The 20,639-nt window shown below is 36.7% G+C and overlaps 1 protein-coding gene across 2 annotated transcripts in view; it reads left to right on the top strand.

Moving 5' to 3' along the window:
* HMGCLL1 (3-hydroxy-3-methylglutaryl-CoA lyase like 1) overlaps positions 1-20,639 on the top strand; it is an 85,707-nt gene that overhangs the window by 45,593 nt on the left and 19,475 nt on the right. Inside the window, exon 7 of one of the 2 annotated variants that reach the window (XM_072855186.1) lies at positions 3,729-3,917. The exons of the other annotated variant lie outside the window; for it this stretch is intronic. Within the exon in view, the coding sequence (XP_072711287.1) occupies positions 3,729-3,917 (189 nt within the window). The remainder of the gene's footprint in view (positions 1-3,728; positions 3,918-20,639) is intronic. 2 annotated transcript variants of the gene reach the window in all.

The following is a 20,639-nucleotide window of genomic DNA, read 5'->3' as shown; positions in this document are numbered from 1 at the left end:
TGGCCTTCCTCCTGGAGAAAGACTTGTCTTCTCTGTTACACTTAATCACCTACTTTTGGTGATCTAGCAGAATCTCCAAACCACTTTTTTTTTCTTTGTAGCACTAGCAGTTAGTCAACATTTGTCTGATGTGTTGTGCGTGTGTGGCTTTCAGGTCCTGTTCTCCTGCATCTTCTAGTGTACATTCCGGATGGAACTTGTGATAATACTTCTCCCACTGCAGCCACATATACTCACACGCTTTGAAAGAATAGCTAAATTGGAAGGTACTCAGTATTTCTAAATTAATTGGGTTTAATATGAAGTGAAAGTTAGAAGTGACACAGCTTTAGTTAGAGCGGTGATGACAGATTCAGCTGTGCTGTTGGTAAATTGCTTACTGCATTATCATGTTCCCCAACAGGCTTCTTTCCATGTGTTGCTTGTTTTTTAACTACTCTCCTTGCGCAGAAGAGCTTCTTTTCAGTTTGCCAGTGGGAGTGCTACTTAATGTTCCAAACCTGCAAACTTTTACTCACACAGATATTTTATTTTCTGTCTTCATCCTAATAAGTGTCTTCTTGTGTACCTGTACACCATTGTGTATGTGTTTAAGAATAAAAGCTGCCTCATTAAAGTTCCTGAGGCCCTGATTCAGCAAGCACTGATGTTTATACGGAAGCATCTGATTAGCTGTTAATGGATTTTACATAAGCACATGCACTCATCCTTTGCTGAAACAGAATTACCAAAATTACTGGCCATGTTGCTAAACCCTTTCAGAGAGCTGCCTCTCTGGTCATGATCTTTCTCGGGGTGGGAGTGCGTGACACCCTTGACTGTGCATTGCAATCAGCAGCTATGATTGAAAGGTTTAGACTGTTTCTTCTGCAGTCAATGACAGTGACCAATTTTTTTTTTTTTTTTAAGCAAAAGATCTTTTAACTGAAGCAAAACGAATTAGGAGAGGTAGCTCATTAACCAGACTACACGCATTTCTGGCTTACTAGATGTATAACTGTTTTACACATAGTTATCTAGCGAGTGCAAACTTCAGATGCCTTTAGACTTCTAGAATCCATCTGGTACCTCCATCTGGTTCTTTATTTAAAAAACCCCCATTTCTCATCTATTAAAGTAAACTGCATAGTCCTTTTTTATCACTCTGCTTTCTCTTGAAATGGAGTCACTGTTTAACCATTTATCATCCTGTGGTCTGTGAATTTCAACCTTAGGCAAATAAGGCTTGAAAGTTGTTGGAAGCACCATGTAATATCCTTGAAGTCAGTTGTGTTATCCATTGTCTTCTAGTCATATACTTGGCTGTTTTATCTTTCTGCCTGCTTCTTTCTCTCCTTAGCTTCCTTTTAACCTAGAGCAGTGAATTCATATGAGTATTATCCAGCACATAGGCTGTTCAGGCTACAGAAAATGTGCCTGTTCTTATTTGAATGCTGTTACAAAGTTTCCCTTACAGCACAAAGACTGCAGTGCGTTTTTGTGTTGTTATTTGCTTAAAATCATCTCGATTATGACCTTTTGTATTCAGTTTAAGAGTGTAGTTTTAGATATTATTTCCAGCAGTAGGATTGTTCACATGCCTAAGGGGTTGCAGTGTTGGGTCACCAACTCCCATTTTGATCAATGCTTGGTGTCAGGGCAGTGTTCCCAAGGGGAGTAGCACAAGACTCGCATAGTAAAACTGCTCAGTGGTGCAGAACACAACCCTGTTCAACCAACAAAGCTGCAAGCTCGTAATCACATTCTGATTACACTGAGCAAACAGTGTGTTCTCTTCTCCCCCACCCTCCTCCCAAAAATACACATTGAAAACTTACAAAACTGTAACTAATGGGCTGCCTCCTACTATGGTAGGATAGAAAATCCAATATGAGAAACTCCCATTCAGCTCCCAAGCATGCACATTCTTCTTGAAATTAAATATAGATCTCTTCTTAAGGGTCACTTTAAGGTTAGATCATGACAAGTCAGTGATGATGCTCAGCTTGTTAGCAGAGTTTTCCCCCTCCTTTCATCTTTCCGAACTCTTTTCAGAAGCTGAAAGACCTAAGGACTGAGCATGGGAAAGAAGTGAATGCAACATGATTTCTAGCAGTTTATATAGTCTCTTTGCCATCACTAAAATGCTCATCTAGAAAAACTTTGAATCATGAATGAAAAAGAACATGAGGAAAAAATGCAGTTGTCTTCTTTTACCCTGCTCTTAAACAAAACCTGCAGTTTGGGGATTAACTAGAGGTAATCTACCACTAACTGCAGATGATCTTTTTTTTTTCTTACAAGAGTAGTCCAAGTTAAAACACCTGCCCTGTGTTGATGATATAAAAATATGCTGCAAGATAGAATCTTTTTTGCAATCTGGTGAATGTCCCTTTACTAAAGCGTATATTGAATTTATGTTGATGCGAACCAGGGGCTCTTTGACTTTAAAGCACAAAGAGTTTTACTACCTTTGCAATAGTCATAGCCCTTCCAAGCTTTAAGCAGAATGATTGAGACTACTTGAAGTTATTTTTCAGCTGTTCTTTGAATTAAGTGAACAGCAATATTAATCCAGCACTTCCAAGACTGCTGGTGCAGCACTTTGTCAGCTTCCTCAGACATATTCACAGCAATCCCACTGATGGAGTCCTGGAATTGCTTTAACAGCAGAGTGCAGTGCAACTGAAGATGTCTTGGAAAAGGGTCATATTTTTTCATTTCTAAACAGTTAATTTCCAGATTGGGATTCTGTTCCAGTGGAGTGGCCTTTCAGGATTGCTGATACACAGTGGGGAATGCTAAAGGGGACAAACATACTCAGCAACTGAAAATAAGGTGAAGCCCTTTCCAAATAAATTCAGCAAAACTAAGATGGAAAGATCCTACATTCAATTTCTAAAGCGATATTTTTGGTGCAAACATAGTTTTGTGCATCCCAGTGTATGTCTCTCTCCATACAAACATTATGAAGCCAGACCTCAAATCTCGTACTCATACAAAGAACTCCTCAAAGACATAATTCCAGAAACATTTAGGGCTCTACTTACATAAGAACTATTTGTATAGGGTTTTGTTTGGTATTAAGAAAAATTTTTAAATTTAAGGACTAGAATGTTAGTTAAGTTACAAGTTTGCTTTGTTAGTATTTTAATGTTTGATTTCATGAAAAGCAAGCAAAATAAATATTAACTACAACGTGTTAAAACTTCAGTTTTCATTGATGTTTTCAGTGCCAAGAGAAAGCAAAATCAGGCTTCTTGTTAATTATTTATTGTCTTAGTTCAGCCATGTGCTTGGCTCCGTGTAATAAGCAAACAAAAGGGCAGGTCTTTACCCTGCACAACTTGTAAGCTGGAAAGTACACGGAGAAAACCAAACAGCTGGGAAATCCCCAGAGAGAGGAAAATGTTGGGAAAGGGCTTGACAGAAACTTAATTCATAGTGTAAAATCTTGCTTGTTTGGATTCTGTGGGAGAGTCAAAAAGCAAGTTTTTGATGGATTTGGCTTGGTTGGTTATTTCATGTACAGAAGCAGAACTATAAATTTAAAATAAGAGCATCTATGGGACGTTCTTATTGGGTGACAATTTTCAAGAATGAATAGAGGGTTTCAAGAGGACGTAGGTCCACCTTGGTGGGTCAAAACCTGAAACCTGTACAGAAGCGTGTCCTTTTTAATGTATGTTCTTGACCCTATTTTATATTCTTTCATCTTGACCTTTTCATGTTTCTCTGTTTCTAATCAGGTATCTAAGCGCCTGTACAGTATGGGCTGTTATGAAATCTCTCTGGGGGACACAATTGGTGTGGGGACTCCTGGAAGTATGAAAAGAATGTTGGAAGCTGTTATGAAAGAAATTCCTCTAAGTGCTCTTGCTGTTCACTGTCATGACACATATGGCCAGGCGTTAGCCAATATCCTCACAGCCATACAGGTAACTCAGGTTCTCATTTTATAGATATGATAGTAGTAGTCTTAGTTTAATTCAAATGCACAATTTTTTAAAAATCCAGCCTTAAAGAAATTACTATAAAAGGAAAGAGGCACTCACTAAACTTTCAGAAAATATTGCTCGCACATCGGATTGTCTACAGGTATTACTGCTGTTGCTTTTGCAAGAAAACTTCAATTCTCATCTACTTATTACCTTCCATTCCATACAAAATCACTAAGAAACAGTGATGATTATTATATTCCATTGATTTTGGATGAATGAGGGAGATAAAATATAGTTTTTTCCTGATGTCTCAGATTCCACTTTTCTTAGGAACATCTGTATGTTCATTGTTCACTGAACTAAAATTTCTATTTTACAGAAGTGTCTAAATATAAAATAGGATAATGCATAATTACATCTTGATTTCAGATGGATAAATCTAAATTATTGGTAATTATGTACACAGAGTGGTCTAGATAATTTTATCACTGTTAACATGCTTTCAGTACGCTTTTTTGTTTTTCAATTGTACCTTACAAATAAGATTAGCAACAACTTTACATCCTATTTAATCTTCTTTCGAATCTGTGGCTAAATAATCAGGAATAGTTAATTTCCATAAGAGATATTTTCCCTTTGTATTTATTTATTATATTAATAAATTATTCTTAAGAATAGGACACAATACAAGAAACAGACTACAAGTTCTAATGTAGTTTTCGTAAAGATATAATCTTGAAAAATATCTTAATGTGTACATGCATTCCTAAGGAGACCTATTTTTACTAAATGTTACAGAATCAAAAACTGTTTACAAATTGTAAGCCTTTATTGTTCTATTTTATACTTAATGGCATCTTCTGCTTCCTTGCAATTCAGGCAGCCATTTTTAAGATCAACTTTCCTTTGTCCTGACTTGTTATTTTGGCAGAGCTCATATTACGTTGTTTAGAAATAACAACAGTGTGTTAACAGTACTAGCGATAGAAGCAACAAGAAGGGACAGGGAAATGTTTCAAGATGGCAGTCTCTGCAGTTATTTGATTAAATACTGGATGACAAAGTCTGGTAAAAAAGGTTCTTTTTACTCACAGTGTTCACTATTGACCCTTACTCACTTTTAGTGTTGCAAATGTGTGTGTATGTACCATGGGATAAATAAATTGCTAATTTCACAGTTAGCTTCAGTTGCAGATGTAATAGCTAAAAGCATGAAAACCTCTGAGCACGGGAGGAGTTCACCATAAAAATACTTGAAGCATTGTTTTTCAAATCCTTCCTTAAAATAATTGCTGTCATGGTGCCTACTAAACACTGAATGATGGCTATGCTTTGTTAACCCCAGTATTTATTGTGACTGATTCTTGTTTCAGGTTTACCTCCCACTCCTATCTTTTTATTTACTTCTTAAATCAACTGTGTAAGAGTTAAAGGGGAAAAAAGCTCTTAGCTACCTAATGTGCAGTTCAGGCTAATTAACATGTAAATTCAAGAGAGCAACAGACCTAAAAAAAATCCCTATGCAGCCTTCTCAGATTTCTGGGAAGTCAGGAGTGCCTAGGACCCACCAGAAAACTTCCCTACGTACTCAAGTTCTGCTGCAGTGCATGTCTAAAGGTGTGGTGTTTTTGGCTGAGCTGAACTTGTCATAGATTTTGCCAAAAGTCCTTGATGAAGCAGGCATTACAGAGTCTCTCTGACTGGCTTTGTGCAAGCAGCTTCTTGGCTCGCTCTAAAGGTAGGTCCCCAGGCCCTTGGATCCTCAAATGGGGCCGGTACATCACAACATCCTCTCCTGTCTCTGGTCAAAGAAACGAGGCAGCTAGTGGTCCATTATAGCTAAGCAATACTATTTCTAAAACAAGGCGACTTTTATGGGTCAGCCGGATGGTGAAGTGCCAAAGCCAGTGGATCAGAGTGCCCAGGTCACTTCTAGCCCCTGCTGTCAGGCATGCCTGTGCTTTCTTCTCTGCCAAAGAAACACGAATGGCAAAGTACTGGAGGAAAACTCCTTGTCTTCAGCTCAGCATTTCATTTCATAGACCAGACTCTCCACAGATGCAATTCCTTACCCTTCCTCCTTTATGGGTCTGTGCAACTGACTCAATATTTCATCAGGAGTGAAATGTGTTTGGGGGATTATAGAAATAATGGGCTACAGTTATTGTTTGAAAACAATTTTGAAGAACGTTCAGCAGGCAAATTGCACTCTTCCTAAAACATTACAGACTACAACCTCAGGCTGAGTACTATTGTATTGTATATTGTATTTCCTAAGAATTAATGAATGACAGCTGGAAAGCCACAAATCACTCTACACTAATTCAGGCATTGCTTCGATGGGAGATCTCCTAGGAGTGGAAAGAGGTGCTGGTGATTCAGTAAGTGATTTTTTATACAGATCGTATTGTTCCATGCAGGATTATACTACCCAGAATATTTTCTTTTGTTTGGGGCTGATCCAAAGTCATCTAGAACTGACAGGCTGTATCTGTATAAGAAATTAGCAGGGAAGTAGTCTTGTAATTTTAGTATTCAGTTTTATGTGTGTTGTTTTAGCAAAAGGATAGGTAGTGAAAGATGGGAGAGAGATCAGCCAACTTTTAAAGGATAAGTAATTTTTTAAGTTGTTGAAGTGAATGATATAGATAGAAAGCATTGCCTAGAGAAAGGAAATTCACTTTCTTTTATGAAGAGAATCTGTGTAAAAATGTGAGGAACATGAAGTGATGCTTCAGAACAAAACAGTAAACTTTTAAAGTAGAAACATGACTGGATCTTGGTTAAATGGTTTAATATTAAAACATCAGAGTATTCAATTTACCAAAGAGACAAATTCAGAAGATGGAAAGTGATGTGGCGATCTAGTTAGAGGTTGCAGTATTTTGAGTGAAATTACATATGTGGGTTAGCTAATGTGACAAACACAAAATGTAGCTAAAAGAAGTAGTAAAACATGTATAGGAAATTGTTACAGACCTCCAAGGAAGGGTAAAAAGATGGGTCAGGAAACTTCTGTGCTGGAGAGGCCCCAGTGAGGGAGACCATTGATCTGTGGAGATTTGAGTTATCTTGACAATTGATTCCTGTAGCGTGTACAGAACAGGTAAGAAAGGGGAAGTTTTTTAATGGAAGTGATACAGAACTCTTTTCTTGCATAGCTTGTGTAGTAGCCAGAAATAGCTTTGTCTGTTTTCATAGCACATATCCAAACATGAGAAAGAATATGCAAAGAGGCAAAGAGGAGTTTTGGCCAGCAGTGATACCTCAATGAATGAAACAATCAAATGGTAATCCCATGGAACTTTATCAAATTCAAATTGCTATTGTAATTCATTAATATAAACTGATCCCTACACTACTGGGATCAAACCCTAACTTAGAGAAAGCAAGAATAAAACTCTAATGACTTACAGGGAGCAAGGATTTTTACCACCTTGTGTAATCATTTCCACCTTATTGGACACAATGAGATGAATGAGATTGATGATTTGCCAAATGAAATTACTTTTTATTAGAGCTTTCGTTTTCCAGAAAACAGGACTTTTGAAATAAAATCCACGCTTTAGTACCAGAAACAGAATTTAGCAAGACTCTAATTAAACTTTTAAGGTTCAGACTGCAAAATCCAAATTTGTGAATACAGGTTTTCCTTACAAACATTATAATATATCCCCTTACAGAGAGTTTAAAATATTTCATAATATTTCATTAATGTCTTTAAGATTCTTGAATTTTAAAGATTAAAGAAACATGTTTTTTAGAAGCGAAATAGAAATGGCTGGGTGCTGAACAATTCCCATCATCACTTGACTAAATAGATTCTAGCCCCTTTGGTGCATGCTGGAGAGACTAACCAACTCGCGTATTTTTGTGGCTCCAGTTTACTTATATAGTAAGGACTAGATTCACACAAAGGCAGTCAGTGTTGATATGGCTAAGTTTTAAGTGCCAGAACCAGGAGAGGAATCTGAACATGGATGCTGAAGTTCATGGTTTATTAATTCACAAGGATCATTGTATTACAGGAATAGAGTTTACAACAGCCAGCAAGCTGAGATGGCAGAGCCTTAGTTAAGCAACTGAGAAAAGTTTGTGTTTAAAATTCCCCTTTTCCATCATTCTTATGAGCTTACATGTGAAACCTTAGGTGAGATGAATTTTCCACCCAAAACCATCTGCTAGATGTAAGTACCTAGCTTGTCCTTTTTTTCAAACACAGGATTTGCTGTTTGTGGCTGTTGAGCTTGCCTGCAGTAACAGGCTGTCAAACTTTCAGCTGGTGGTTAGAGGCCAGCTAAGATCTCTTGTCCAGGAGTTGCTTGCTGCTAAGGAGCCTCAGTGGGGGCCCCCCCTCCTTCACTTGGGGGTGGCTTTAAACCTGAAACTCTTGTGCTTGGCCCCTGTCTGAGCTACCCTGCAGCCATGTTGCAATTGCACTTGCTCCCAGTCTTGCACCGCTCACCCTCATCCTCACCCACTGGCTTGACTTACTGGCTTAACCTCAGGCCTGGCTTATCACTAGGGATCACCTGCTGGATGATCACTGGACTGTGACTGATCCTGTTACTGTCTCCAGACCTGATCCTAACTTTGAATTTCTGACTTGACTTCCTGGTTCCTTTTTGGTGATGTTGCTGCCACTGCCTGCCTAGCTGTGACTCTTGGCTCCTCGCTTGCCTTCCTTTATGGAGCAGTCTGCCCAAGATGGTCCAGTATTTAGAAGAGGAACTAGCAACCAATATTTTGAGCTATAAGGATGGCTGTGAATGGCAGGTAGTGGAGTTGGTGCTGAGCTGGGAGATACAGCAGTTGTGAGTTAGCAGGTCTCATGTGCTTTGATCTTGGAGATGAGCTGGAGGCTTTGTCTTGCAGAGGGGCAAGATATTGCCACTCAATTAAATTCAGAAAGCTTTTACTGGTGTCTGGGTGTACACAAAGTTTACAATTCCCTAACAATTCTGCACTGGGAACTCTGCTGGGGAAAAAAAAAAATAATTCAAAAAGTCAGCCTGAGGAATTGGTGTCTATGTCTGAGGGGTATCATGAACTTCAACATCTCTTCTAGGTGCCAGACTACTTTCTTTGCCATTCTCTTCTTAAGTTTTTAGACTTGTATTTCTGGGACTAACTGACCTAAAAGAATACACCCATAATGATGAATTTCCAAATAAATACAGAATATGTAAGAATAATTATGTGCTAGAAAATTCACTTAGCATTTGTATCCTGCAGTCAGTTCTTTCACCTTTGATTTGTACAACTTACTTTAGTAGATGTCTACAAGGATGCAGGGCTCATGCTAGTTTATCCTGGTGAATGACTAGTATGTACAGCTAGAAGCCATGCAAGTTAGAGTAGCTGAATAGAATAGAATAGAATAGAATAGAATAGAATAGAATAGAATAGAATAGAATAGAATAGAATAGTGATAAAAAGAATAATGGTAAAATGGTGTGAAGGTAAGGATAGCAATGGTGGGAAGTCAAACGGGAGGAAGGCAAATACATGTGTATACTAGTTACACATAAATTGTTCTAGGGTTTCTGGTGGTGATTTGTTACCTTTTACTGAATTATGCATATAAGCATGCATACAATCACAGTTTAATCTCTTGATTTAAAATGAAGCAACAGGATAATTTTTTGAAGTACAATTTTATGAAACTTAACGTAAAAACTCATAAGCATGTTTTCCTTTGGTTTAGTTTTCATGAGCTTTATGTCCTGATTTCTTCTTTAGATTTAATTTCCAAACAGATACAAAGTTAAAACCAGCAGGTTTCTCCTGGATTTATGTTGAAATTCCCCCTTTTTCATAATTTTAATGCAAAGCCATAGCTGGGCTGTGATCTTTTGAATGGTTGCTTGGACAGGGTCACAAAATTAAGAGAGATTTTAAAACTAGAGGAGCTTTGTTGCAAAATGCTGTATTAGAGAGAGCAATGAGGACATGGTATAAGTAACAATTAAACAGTAAAACTAAAAACTCTTGGTTCCCTGATTTTCTAAGTATGAAACAGCAATCAAAAAAATCCATGTCATGGTGGGTAACAAAACAAAGACTTTGAAAGAGAACAAAGAAAGCAGGATTAAATTAAAACTTCATTAATTCAGGTAGGCACATTTATTTATTTGCTGATATAAATGGTCCATTTTGGAGGGCCAAAATTTAGGACTGCTTTTTATGCCTACAGTCTAGGTTTAACTAACATCTGAATTCCTTCACTTTCTTCCTGTAAAACAGAGAACAAAGTATATGCACAAGCCTTGAATAAAGATTTAAAATCTTCTGTCCTGTCTCCCAGCTTTATCTAGCACTGAATCCTATGCATTATATTCATCATTAGTAGTTCAACTTCTTCCTAATGACCATTGGCTACAGTCATGGTAGGATTATAGATTTGTTTATACATGTACATCTTTCAACTCTTGTCTAACTCATTAGCAACCTAAAATTGGACATTCAAGTTGGTAGTGAGAAAGAAGGAAAACAAAAAAAGACACCTAATAATTCTTTATTTGTAAGAAATGCTCTCTTTTTAATTCCCTGTGAAGCACAATCATTCAGAGCTGTAGTGTAGTAGAATAAATTGACACTTCTGTTATAGGGTAGGGAAGATAGATAAGCAACCATGAAAAAGTGTGAATCTTTGCATGTAGTCGTTGTGCTAGACTTGAGCTAGGAATTTCTCATGGAACACAGAATATGAACTTCCTACCTGAGGAAGGCAGTCTATCCATATTTGTCTGTTGCTACACAAATCAAAAAAATACTGGTTTTGGAGAGTTATGTAGTAATTGAGGAAATGAACTCATATGTAGTGGGCTGCCAAAGTTCTTGCTTGAATAATACATTAGATACCACTAGGAGTTTGTTTTATTATCAGCAGTGTGGTGGGGTACCCACTGCCTGGCAATGAAATTATTTACATCTAAATTAATTTTTAACAGAGCAAAAATAGTTATGATAGTTTAGTTAAAAATTTGACACTGTACTAAAGACAGGCTTTTTTATGCCAATAGGGAGGTATTGTATGGAATTAATGAGGTACAGGAGGGAGGAACCATAACATCTTGGCTTGTCTTTTCCTGATTCAACATGTCATTGTGCACATAACTTTTCTTCAATTTTTTATTTGTAAAACAGGAATAAGGCTCATCTCTTTTAGTTTATGAAGTGCTAAAAAAAATCTACGGAGGAAGAGCATTGGGCAAGTACAAATTATTTTTATGAAGTCTAGATTTAAATTTATTTTTGAAATTGAAGTTTAGAAACTGAATAGATTTTAAGTTTGGTATACAATGTGATTTTGAGATTAAAAAAGCTGAGGTATATGAGTGGGCAAGTGATCAAAATACATACAAGCCCAATCAAATTATCTGAGTTCTGTAACACTCCATTTCCTTTCCCCTGCACAGCCTGGCACTCTGAAGAATTTATGTAGCACAATGTGAGGGTAGGAAAGACTTGCTGTATGAAACATGCACATAATTTGGTATCTTGAAAAAATGTTAATATTTTTGCATTCTTGTTTTGAGAAACACATAGAAATGGAAAGGTTTCAGCAGACCTCACAAGTTTACTTTCCTCTGTTGTTTACAAAGATATGCTAGGAAACTGCAGAAGACTTAACAGAGATCTCCAGAAACTAATTTCAAGGCTCAGGTAGGGAAACATTAGAAAACACAGCTTGACTGAGAATAGCTGTACGGGATTCAGGAAGGGCTGGTCATGCTTCAATATTTCGTTGGAATTTGTTGAGGCAGTCGCTGCCAAAGAAGACAAAGGATATACAGTGGCCATCATATGCTTTGATTTTTCAGAAAATAATTTACAGTGTTCTGCACTGGAAGTTAATATTAAGGCGTGGAGGCATGTAGTAAGTGGAAAGTTGGCTAAATGGCAGGAAACAAATGGAGTTATGAAACGGAATTTCTTCAGGCTGGAAAGCACCCATCAGCAGGGTTGTGGAAGTATTGGCCTATGGGTCCCAGGTTTTCCTGCTTAAATGAATAATTTGCAATACCATAATGCTCATGTTAAGGGCAATTGTTCTAACTTGTAGAAATTAAGCTTTCAAATTTTAGATTGCCATTAAGAGAAACAGGATAGCTAGCACAATTTGTAAGTAAGTGCAAATCTGTGTAATATTCTAAAACATGCAAAAGAAGAAGTTTGGGATCAAAAGTAAGAGTATAGGAATACACATCATTTTAGGTAAAGCAAGAGATTATTTATTACAACATGCCTGTCCTTTTAAATAAGGGTCTTCCTAGAGCTTTCTACTTTTGGATTTCTCTAGGAACTAATTTATGCTAGGCACTTATCAGGTATTTTCTGGGTTTGAAAGTGTAAGCAATACTTTTGAATTATTTGTCAGCAAACTAAAAGAGCTGTTAGCAATAACACAAAATTCTTTACTGAATTAAAACATCACTTTGCTTTTTTGTTTCTGTTTTCTTTTATTCCCTTTTCCTCACAGAAACAACACAGCACTTAGGTAAAACTAGCAATTAAAATAATCAGATGTTTGAGCCGAAGGAATACGTGATATTAGGAAAGAAAAGAGTGAGTATAATTGTTTGAGATTGAAAGCTAACAAGACAGAGGTGAATAAGACTGTGTTTCTGAAAGCAGATAAGTTAGGGGGAAAATGGCAGGTGAATTGTAAAAAGGTACCAGAGTGCAAGGTTTCTGTGAAGAAAGCTTAAAAAGAGGGTGTGTGCTTTAGGAAAGTAGAAAAACACTTGTGTTTTATCAAATAATATTGCTACTATGAGCAGTGAGCTAGTTACTTTTGTAAGTGAAAAAACATACTGCACAAATGAATAAATCAGACCTACATATGGGAAGAAAATGGAAGCATAGGCATTCATACTGAAAATCTGAGAGATGTTTTCCAGTATGTTCCCTGTTCTTTCTTTTTTTGGGGGGCCTTTTTATAGGTACTGGTTTTACATTGTTGCCTGTAATTTCAGCAAAATAGAAAGCAAGCAAATGAATAGGCAGTACCACTCCTACTCTTTTCTCAGATCAGTACAAAAGAAGTAGCAACCCTATTTTTTTTGCTTTCTGCTGCTTTTTGCAGGATGTGCGTAGTATGCAATTTCTGAGGAGCTGAAAGTTTTTGACCTTTCTCCCTATGCTTCAGAAAAACTTGATAGCGTGATAGTTCACAAATAAATTCCTCATTGCTATTATTACAACTGTTACGCTATTACTAGAAAAAAGAATGTTTAAACAGTAGACTTTGTTTCAAGATTTTTATTTTTTGAACTTTTTAGGATAGGAAAGGTAATATGTTTGTTATTGTATACTGAAACAGCAGCCCGAGTTCCTGAGGCAAATATGTATTTCCATGCATATACCAATATATAGCCTGTATGTGTTTTGTGGTTTTTGTTTTTTATTTTAAATGAAACTTAGTATATTGTAAATGATTAACAAATAATAGAAATCTACATTGTTCTAGCTGCCTCTAACATGGTGATTGAATTTCAGAAGCTTGCAACCCTAGTTACTGAACCAACAAACCTCAAGTCTAAGTCTGTTTCAGGACACTAATCAGACCAAGAGATCCTTCATCAGTTATAGATTATTCTCATCTCCAAATTCCCTCAATAGAGCTGACTTGGAGCAGTAGACACAACTTCCCTTTGGCTTAAAATCAAACCTCAACTGTCTTTTAAAACATTTTTAAACCTTGAATTTCTCATGCAAATCTATGCATCTTTCTCTATGTCTCTGCAAGTTCATATAGATTTATCACCCTAGGTCTAAATGGAATATGAATGGAGAAATCACTGCAGCAACTAGAGAAATAAAATCTGAAGTGGTTTTAGTTTTCTGTCTTAAAGCCGAAGATAATTTCTGTACTAATAGCACTGAAGCTGTGGATTTATAGAAAGAATTAATTTGGCCCAAATATTCTATGCTCTTTTATCTTTTTCTGTGGTTGCATCCTCCTTGCCTACTTCTACTTTTTTCTTGGAATTAGGTTTTATTGTAGCTTCCTAATCATGTCTTAAATGCTTTCATTTCTGATCTTCCCATCCTCTAAGTGACGTTCATTTGCACATTTCATTCTTCAGTGTCAGTGGTATGTTCCATTTTCAGCTTCACTGATCATTTTCTGATTCATTAAGTCTAGAAGCATTAAGGCCATGCTGATTTAGTTGACCAGTACCTAAAAGGCATTCTAGTGTTGCTTCCATTACTGTGCATCTTTCTCCTCTTGTGAATGAACTTCTTCCCATGCAGAAATAAACAGATTCAGAGAATTTACTTGAAAAGATTCTCAGGTCTTCATCAGATTCTGTTCTGCTGCACCATTCTTTAGTTGTCATATCTGGAACTATAGTTTGTAAAAGGGAAAGAATTAGTATTAATAGTATATGAGAAGACAATTTTGTCTTATGTCACTTTTTGCCAGCTAGTAAGAGGCTTGCAAAGTTGTGCTTGCAAACAAGGTTCACACAAAATTATATTATAGAATATAATTTAGATACAAACCCAGCAGATTATAGGCCCATTTGAGGATAATACTCCGTACAGACTGTTAGTGTCTACTTCCCTTCTCCTTTGTTCTCCTTTGTAATGCCTTTTTTGCCATTCTTTGCCTCCATCAGTGCTTATGCGGAGTAAATATGCTACTGGTAGCTCACTGGCAAGAAGGGAGAAAGATATGAACAGATACCATGCTCCTACATTCACCTAATCCTAATATTTTCCCTGGCACTTACGTTATTTTTTTCCTCTCTTTCACTATTTTCCTAGTCATTGTTTGATAGTTGTAAGTCCACATGGCCAGACCAATAGTCTTTTTACAGACCTCCTTTTATCATCCCAACTGTGTCTTGTTTAACTTGACTATTTAAATGGCTAAGAGTCAGCATCATCCAGTTCTCAAGTGGACTGGGCAGTAATCCAGCTCTTTCTGTTAGAGACAGACATTCATTTTTTTGGACTAGAAACAAATTACTTCCAAATGCTGGAAATGTAAGAAGGCTTTTCAAAAAAGGTTTTCAGGTGTTTATAGAACAAATTAGTGTAAAATAGTTTTCAAAATGCTAAGCCCAATTTAAAATAAATATTTAGTACTTTTAGGAGTTGTGAAAATAAAGCACTAGAAAACTGAAGTCACTGATCTGTAGCATGCATAAAAAATATGGTGAGGGCACACTGGTGTCAAATTCCCCATGCATTTTTCTATTGTGCCTCAACTGGATTGCATGCATAAGAAATGTAGTATTTTGGGTTTTTTTTTCACATGAGACTACATGGTTGGCTCTAGGTTTGATGAGATGACTGCCTGTAACAATCAGAAATTGAACTGGTAACTGTTATTCTACAACAGTTTTTGATTCAGTTCCTGAAAATCAGAATCTAGATTATGAAGGTGACTGGAAAATGAAGAGGTTTCATTGGTCTGAAGGTTGTTTTTTGTGCCTCATTCAGTATCACATAGGCACTCTCATTCACAGAAAGGCAAGCTAGTTCTCCACAGCTGTTACTGGTCCCTTTTGGTTTTATGGTGTCTTGCTTGTCTCTCACACACCTTCCAACTATCACAACAAATGAAATGGGATTTCCACAGATAAGTGTCCTATGCAACTGGCTCAGCTCAGAACTGCTCCATCCTTGCAAGCCCATCCCATTCTCCCTTCTCAGCACCCCTCCCACAGCGTGCATTTCTTCATCAATTTCTATCTCATCAGCTGTCACATTAATTTTAGATACAAGACTGCATGTCTGAATAGACTTTGCACTCCTACAGTTGCTATATCACTCCTTGATATGAAAAGCTTGCATCCATAAAATCAAATTCTTACCCTCCAAAACAAGGTCAGCGCTTCCAGACAGCCAGCTATGAATGATCCCTGAATGGTGCTAGTTCCCAGACTGTGCCAGACATTGTTTGGTGGAGCGCTACCTGACCCAGGCCAAAACTCTGCTGGGGACTGTGGCAAGAGTTACACATGGTGGACAATTGAGTTCCAGTCCTGATGCCATTTAGTTTACTGGTCATATATTTATATATGTAGCCACAAAAGAGCACAAGTTCCTGTGTATTAACAGCACAAAAGAGAGATTTTTGCTGTCATTCCTAGTGGCCATTCAAGGATGTCTCAGAGCTGAGATTTCAGAGGTTCTGGTCAACTCTGAGTGTGCTCCATGCTGCTCGCATCCCTGGGGATTTCACTGCAGAGCTGTTACAGGTCTTCCTTAAACATCTGTACGCTGCATCCATCTCTACGGCTAAGGTGGGACTCCCCACATTACATGTCTTTGTTTCAAGGCTTGAAACAATGAGAACTTGAGGAATCTATCAGTGTTCACTAGCGTGACACATTTAGGTGTGCATGTAAGTTGTTCTGAAAAGCTGAACTGTTGCGGCTAAGTTTTTCCAGAGCAGTGTAGTCCAGGGCAGATATCCGCCCCACAGGATATCAGCTTGATTAGTAAAAGATGGGGAAAGCTCTAAGCAGTTTAACATAGGATGTGAATATGGAAAATGTTGGCCAGTCTTTTTAACTGACATGGCTAACATGCCAATTTAGATTAAATTTCTAATTTAAATACACCACAAAAATCAATGTCTATATTTTAAAAAGTCATCTAAACCATGTTCTAGATTAATACTAGGTTGATGTTCATTAGACCACCTATTTGTTCCTGTGATTAAGATGTACTTGTGATGATGATTCTAGGATATATAGTTTTAGATACTTCCTAATCTGGAACATATGAGTATGCCAGTAGTTGTGTATCTAGCTTTGTGTTTTCAGCTAGTCTTCTTGATTGGCTGTGATACAGTCTTATTCCTTTTGCTTTCTCTTTGTTTTGAGCTTACATGCTGCACACTGAAAAGGTATGTGGTGTAGTGACAGAATTAACATCCAGTATTTGAACATATTTTTAAAACAATTGTGAAAGAAAAAATTCAAAAGTTTGGTAAGGATACAATTATTTTAAGTACCTTTAAAAACAGGTTTTTATTCAGGATTTAATTCCTCATTCAATTTTCATGGTATTTTGAAAAGAAATTATTTCTATAAGAGTTGCTTGACTTGTTTTTAGAAATTCTCCCTATAATCATATTGCACTTTAATCAGGCTGTGACTCTGTATACATCAGCTAGAAGAAGATAAATGGCTTTTAGACGTGTATTTTTCTGCTCAGTAGAAATGACTCCCCCTCCCTTTTTACCTTGAAGTATTTTTTCTTAAAGTTTAACAGCAAGTGTAAAATAAGGACAGAATCACTACAGTGCTTCCCACTTGGAAGTGATTGTTTCTTTTCTTTACCTTTCGTTATTTGTGAGTGTGTTTATTCTAGTTTCTGCCTGAAAAAGAGCGTATTGCATGGAAACTGACTTTCAGACCCAAGCAAGGGTCAGAGGAGTTTGCCATGGCAGGAACAGTCCTGGGAAATCACAAGTCCCAGTGTCTCCAGTAGGGAAGTGCAGTGTTTACAGGATGATGCTTCCTTCCTTTTTGGGCAGCTCTACAGACAGCTGTACTGAGGGGGTGGAACTAAACCTCTGGCCATTCTTGCATATTTATGGCTCCTCGGAACCAATTTTGTGATCATCCAGCAAACAATGAAGGAGGGGGAGTGTCTTCCTATTGCTGAGATACATCAGGTGGCTTTAAACAAGCTCTCAGGGTGTTTCCTAAGGTAAATTAAACTGCAGAAAATCCAGAGATACTATGATCAGACAGACTGAAGTTCCTGAACTCACTCTAAATGAGCGTGTTGGGTGGATCTTTGTAGCCATACGAGAACAAGTGACCATTTGCGTAAGTGGAATAAGTTGAAGATGACTCTTCAGTTAAGACAGAAACCAAAGCTGATGCAGTACTTAAAGTATGACAATCATCTTTTCTTTCCGTGCTATGCAGAAGCAACACTGAACCAGTCTCCTGAGTCCATTCATGTCATTTATCTTTTTATTTCTTTTGAAATATTACAGTACAAATTGAAACAGGCAGGCTCTCAGAAATAAAAACTTTCTGATCATTTTTGAAGATAAATGAATGATAGTTTTATACACTCCATAATTTTTGCCAGCTTGCATATTTTCCTGTTTATTTAATTTTTTTCTCCTTTGTTGCTCAGTGGAAGTGCTATATGGTGACAGATTGTCAGAGGCAAATGATGTGATTTGATTAATACAGAGTCCTTTCAAATGCATAAAGTAAACAATTATAGAAAGAAAGATTTTTCTCTGATCTATGTTTGTAACAGTAAGATTTTGCTTGCACCAGAAGTTGCGACAATAGGTAAGAATTTTTAATTTGATGTAGTATCTTTTCCTCTAAAGAATAAACTGAGCAAACAGAATAAAAGTAGACTTAGCAAGGCAATATAATGCGCATCTATAGCAAAAGATAAGATGCTAAGTTGAATGCCTTTTGAAACAAAAGAAGGGTTCTGGCTTCACTGTTGGCAGATATATTGGATGAGCAATTTGCAACTGTGTTTTTTAAAAAAAGAACTTTATTCAGAATAAGGGAAAAAAATTTGCAAGACAGATTACATTTTGTGGCTCCCCACCTTAATGCTACCACTTAATTAGTCAATGTATTGGAAGGGAAGATTCTTTTGGAGGTATTGTAATGTGATAAGGTATTGTAATGTGATGAATATTACCAAATTGATCCAGTTATAATGGAATAGTAGAAGCTGAGAAACTGTCACACTTTTTTTAAAGTTTCCTGCATTATGATGAAAATCATGGTGAAAAGTTTATTTGAAATAGAGATTCACTCTGCCTGTGGCGTCCAAAAAGATGCCCTATTTGATTGCATCTTCCTTGGTCACATTACTGTAGTTATTAACTGTTTTATCCCATCCTGGAATTCTGCTCAGGACATTATATTTTAGCACAAAATGGAAAGGTCTACTTCCTTGAAATTATATAGATGAATGACTAAAACATATATTCCAGAGCTCTTAAAGGGAGGTTGCTCCTTGGTTCTGAATCTTTGCAGTAGATGCTATATTTTCCAACAAGACCTTAGTGGTCCCATTTGTTAAATACATTTGTCTGAGTCTTGAATCAAATTAAGTATGTGCATAGCTGTTTGCAAGTTCAGGGGCTATTTAGTGAGAATGAATTTTAAGAAAAAAAATACGGATAGAAATAATATACTATTTTTTTTGTTACAAAAGATGTAAAAGGGAATAATCAAATTGAAAGAAAACAGAAATATCTAATACTTTATTATACCATAATGTCTACTGCAATATTGCCATAACTTTTGGCTAACTAATTGGGAACCTAGTCTTTAGTTCCTCTAGAGAATGAGGTGTGCAAGAATGAATACATTTGTTTTTGTTGTTGCGTTTTGTTTTATGGTTTTTGAAGTTGTATTTTTTTCCTTGCAATGATTTTCAGAACACAGATACCAGTGAAGAAAAAAAGAAGCAATATAACTACTGTAAATATTTTATAAAATGTCCATCTGAAGCTCCTCAACCTCTGGTAATTAGAGGCCATACTGTGGAGATTGACAGGGTAAATTACCAGTTAATGTTTACACAACAAAACATATGCCCAGTACAATATCCTACACTGATGTTACTGAAACCAGAGTCCGGAAATGTACAGTGGAAACAAGACGTGGTACTTTTCTTGGGCCAACACAAACAGCAATTACAGCACAGTGTGAGAGAAGTCATAAGAAATACTACTGCATATCAGTAGTTCAACAAAGTCAGCACTTTTGTGTAATTGCAGGGGAAAAGGGCTGAAAAACATTACAGATCTCAGCAAGAAATGGCCCTTTATACTTTTAAACTGATCCTTGATAAAACAATGCCGGGGTCATGAGAAGGCTACTCTGCCAATTTTACTTCACTGTGGGATCCATTGACATCTGGCTGAGCTGCGGAAGCTGGAAAACTTCTTTAATATTCTCTTGACAGTAAAATGGACATGTGGAAAACATTCTAATCTGTTAATCTTTGGTGCTCCTGAAGAAAAAGGATATTTGGCTTTATACTTTGTGATGATAAATATTAAGTCTCCAGATCTAGCCGTAAATAAGTTAAAAGCATTTGAATGGAGAATGCAGTTCTTATTTTCCAAATATGGGAGAAGATGGATATGCACCTGTGTAATCCAGATGATGTAATAAATGCCAGGAGGTTTTTTCTAAGGGTACTTTGCCATACATCTTGGCCATCCACTTTTCTTTATGCTGAGTATGTTTTGTCAATGAATATTAGGGAGCAGAATCTCTGAACTTCCTTACATCCTACGTACTAAAATAGAATAAAGTATTGTTTCACTCAGGGGATTATGAAAATAGAATTAAGAGAGATTCAAAATAGTAGTTATGCCTGAATAAAAAGTGAAGGTTTTATTTAACAGCATTAACTGTACAAATTATTTTTGGCCTAGACTTTAAATCTAATATGGAGTGATAGTGAATGATGGAGATATACATCTATTCAGCTTGAGATAGGATGCACAATTCTTCATTTCTGTTGTGAGATATATCTCCAGAAATGAGAAGAGGAATCTCTCACATTAGAAAATAACTGCTATGACCATACACTATGTATTGTAAGTATGATGCATATATTTTGTATATTAATATAAAATGCAAAAGATACCATGGATTATGGAAAAACTACACTATAATTCAAAATTCTGCACACTTTTGTAGTACATTTTGAATTAATCTGAAAAACTAAAACAATGCA

The sequence above is a fragment of the Ciconia boyciana genome, chromosome 3 (assembly GCF_034638445.1).
Source record: "Ciconia boyciana chromosome 3, ASM3463844v1, whole genome shotgun sequence".
NCBI classification, from domain to species: domain Eukaryota; kingdom Metazoa; phylum Chordata; class Aves; order Ciconiiformes; family Ciconiidae; genus Ciconia; species Ciconia boyciana.
Note: the sequence above shows the minus strand (reverse complement) of the source record. Positions and strands in the feature narration are given on the sequence as shown.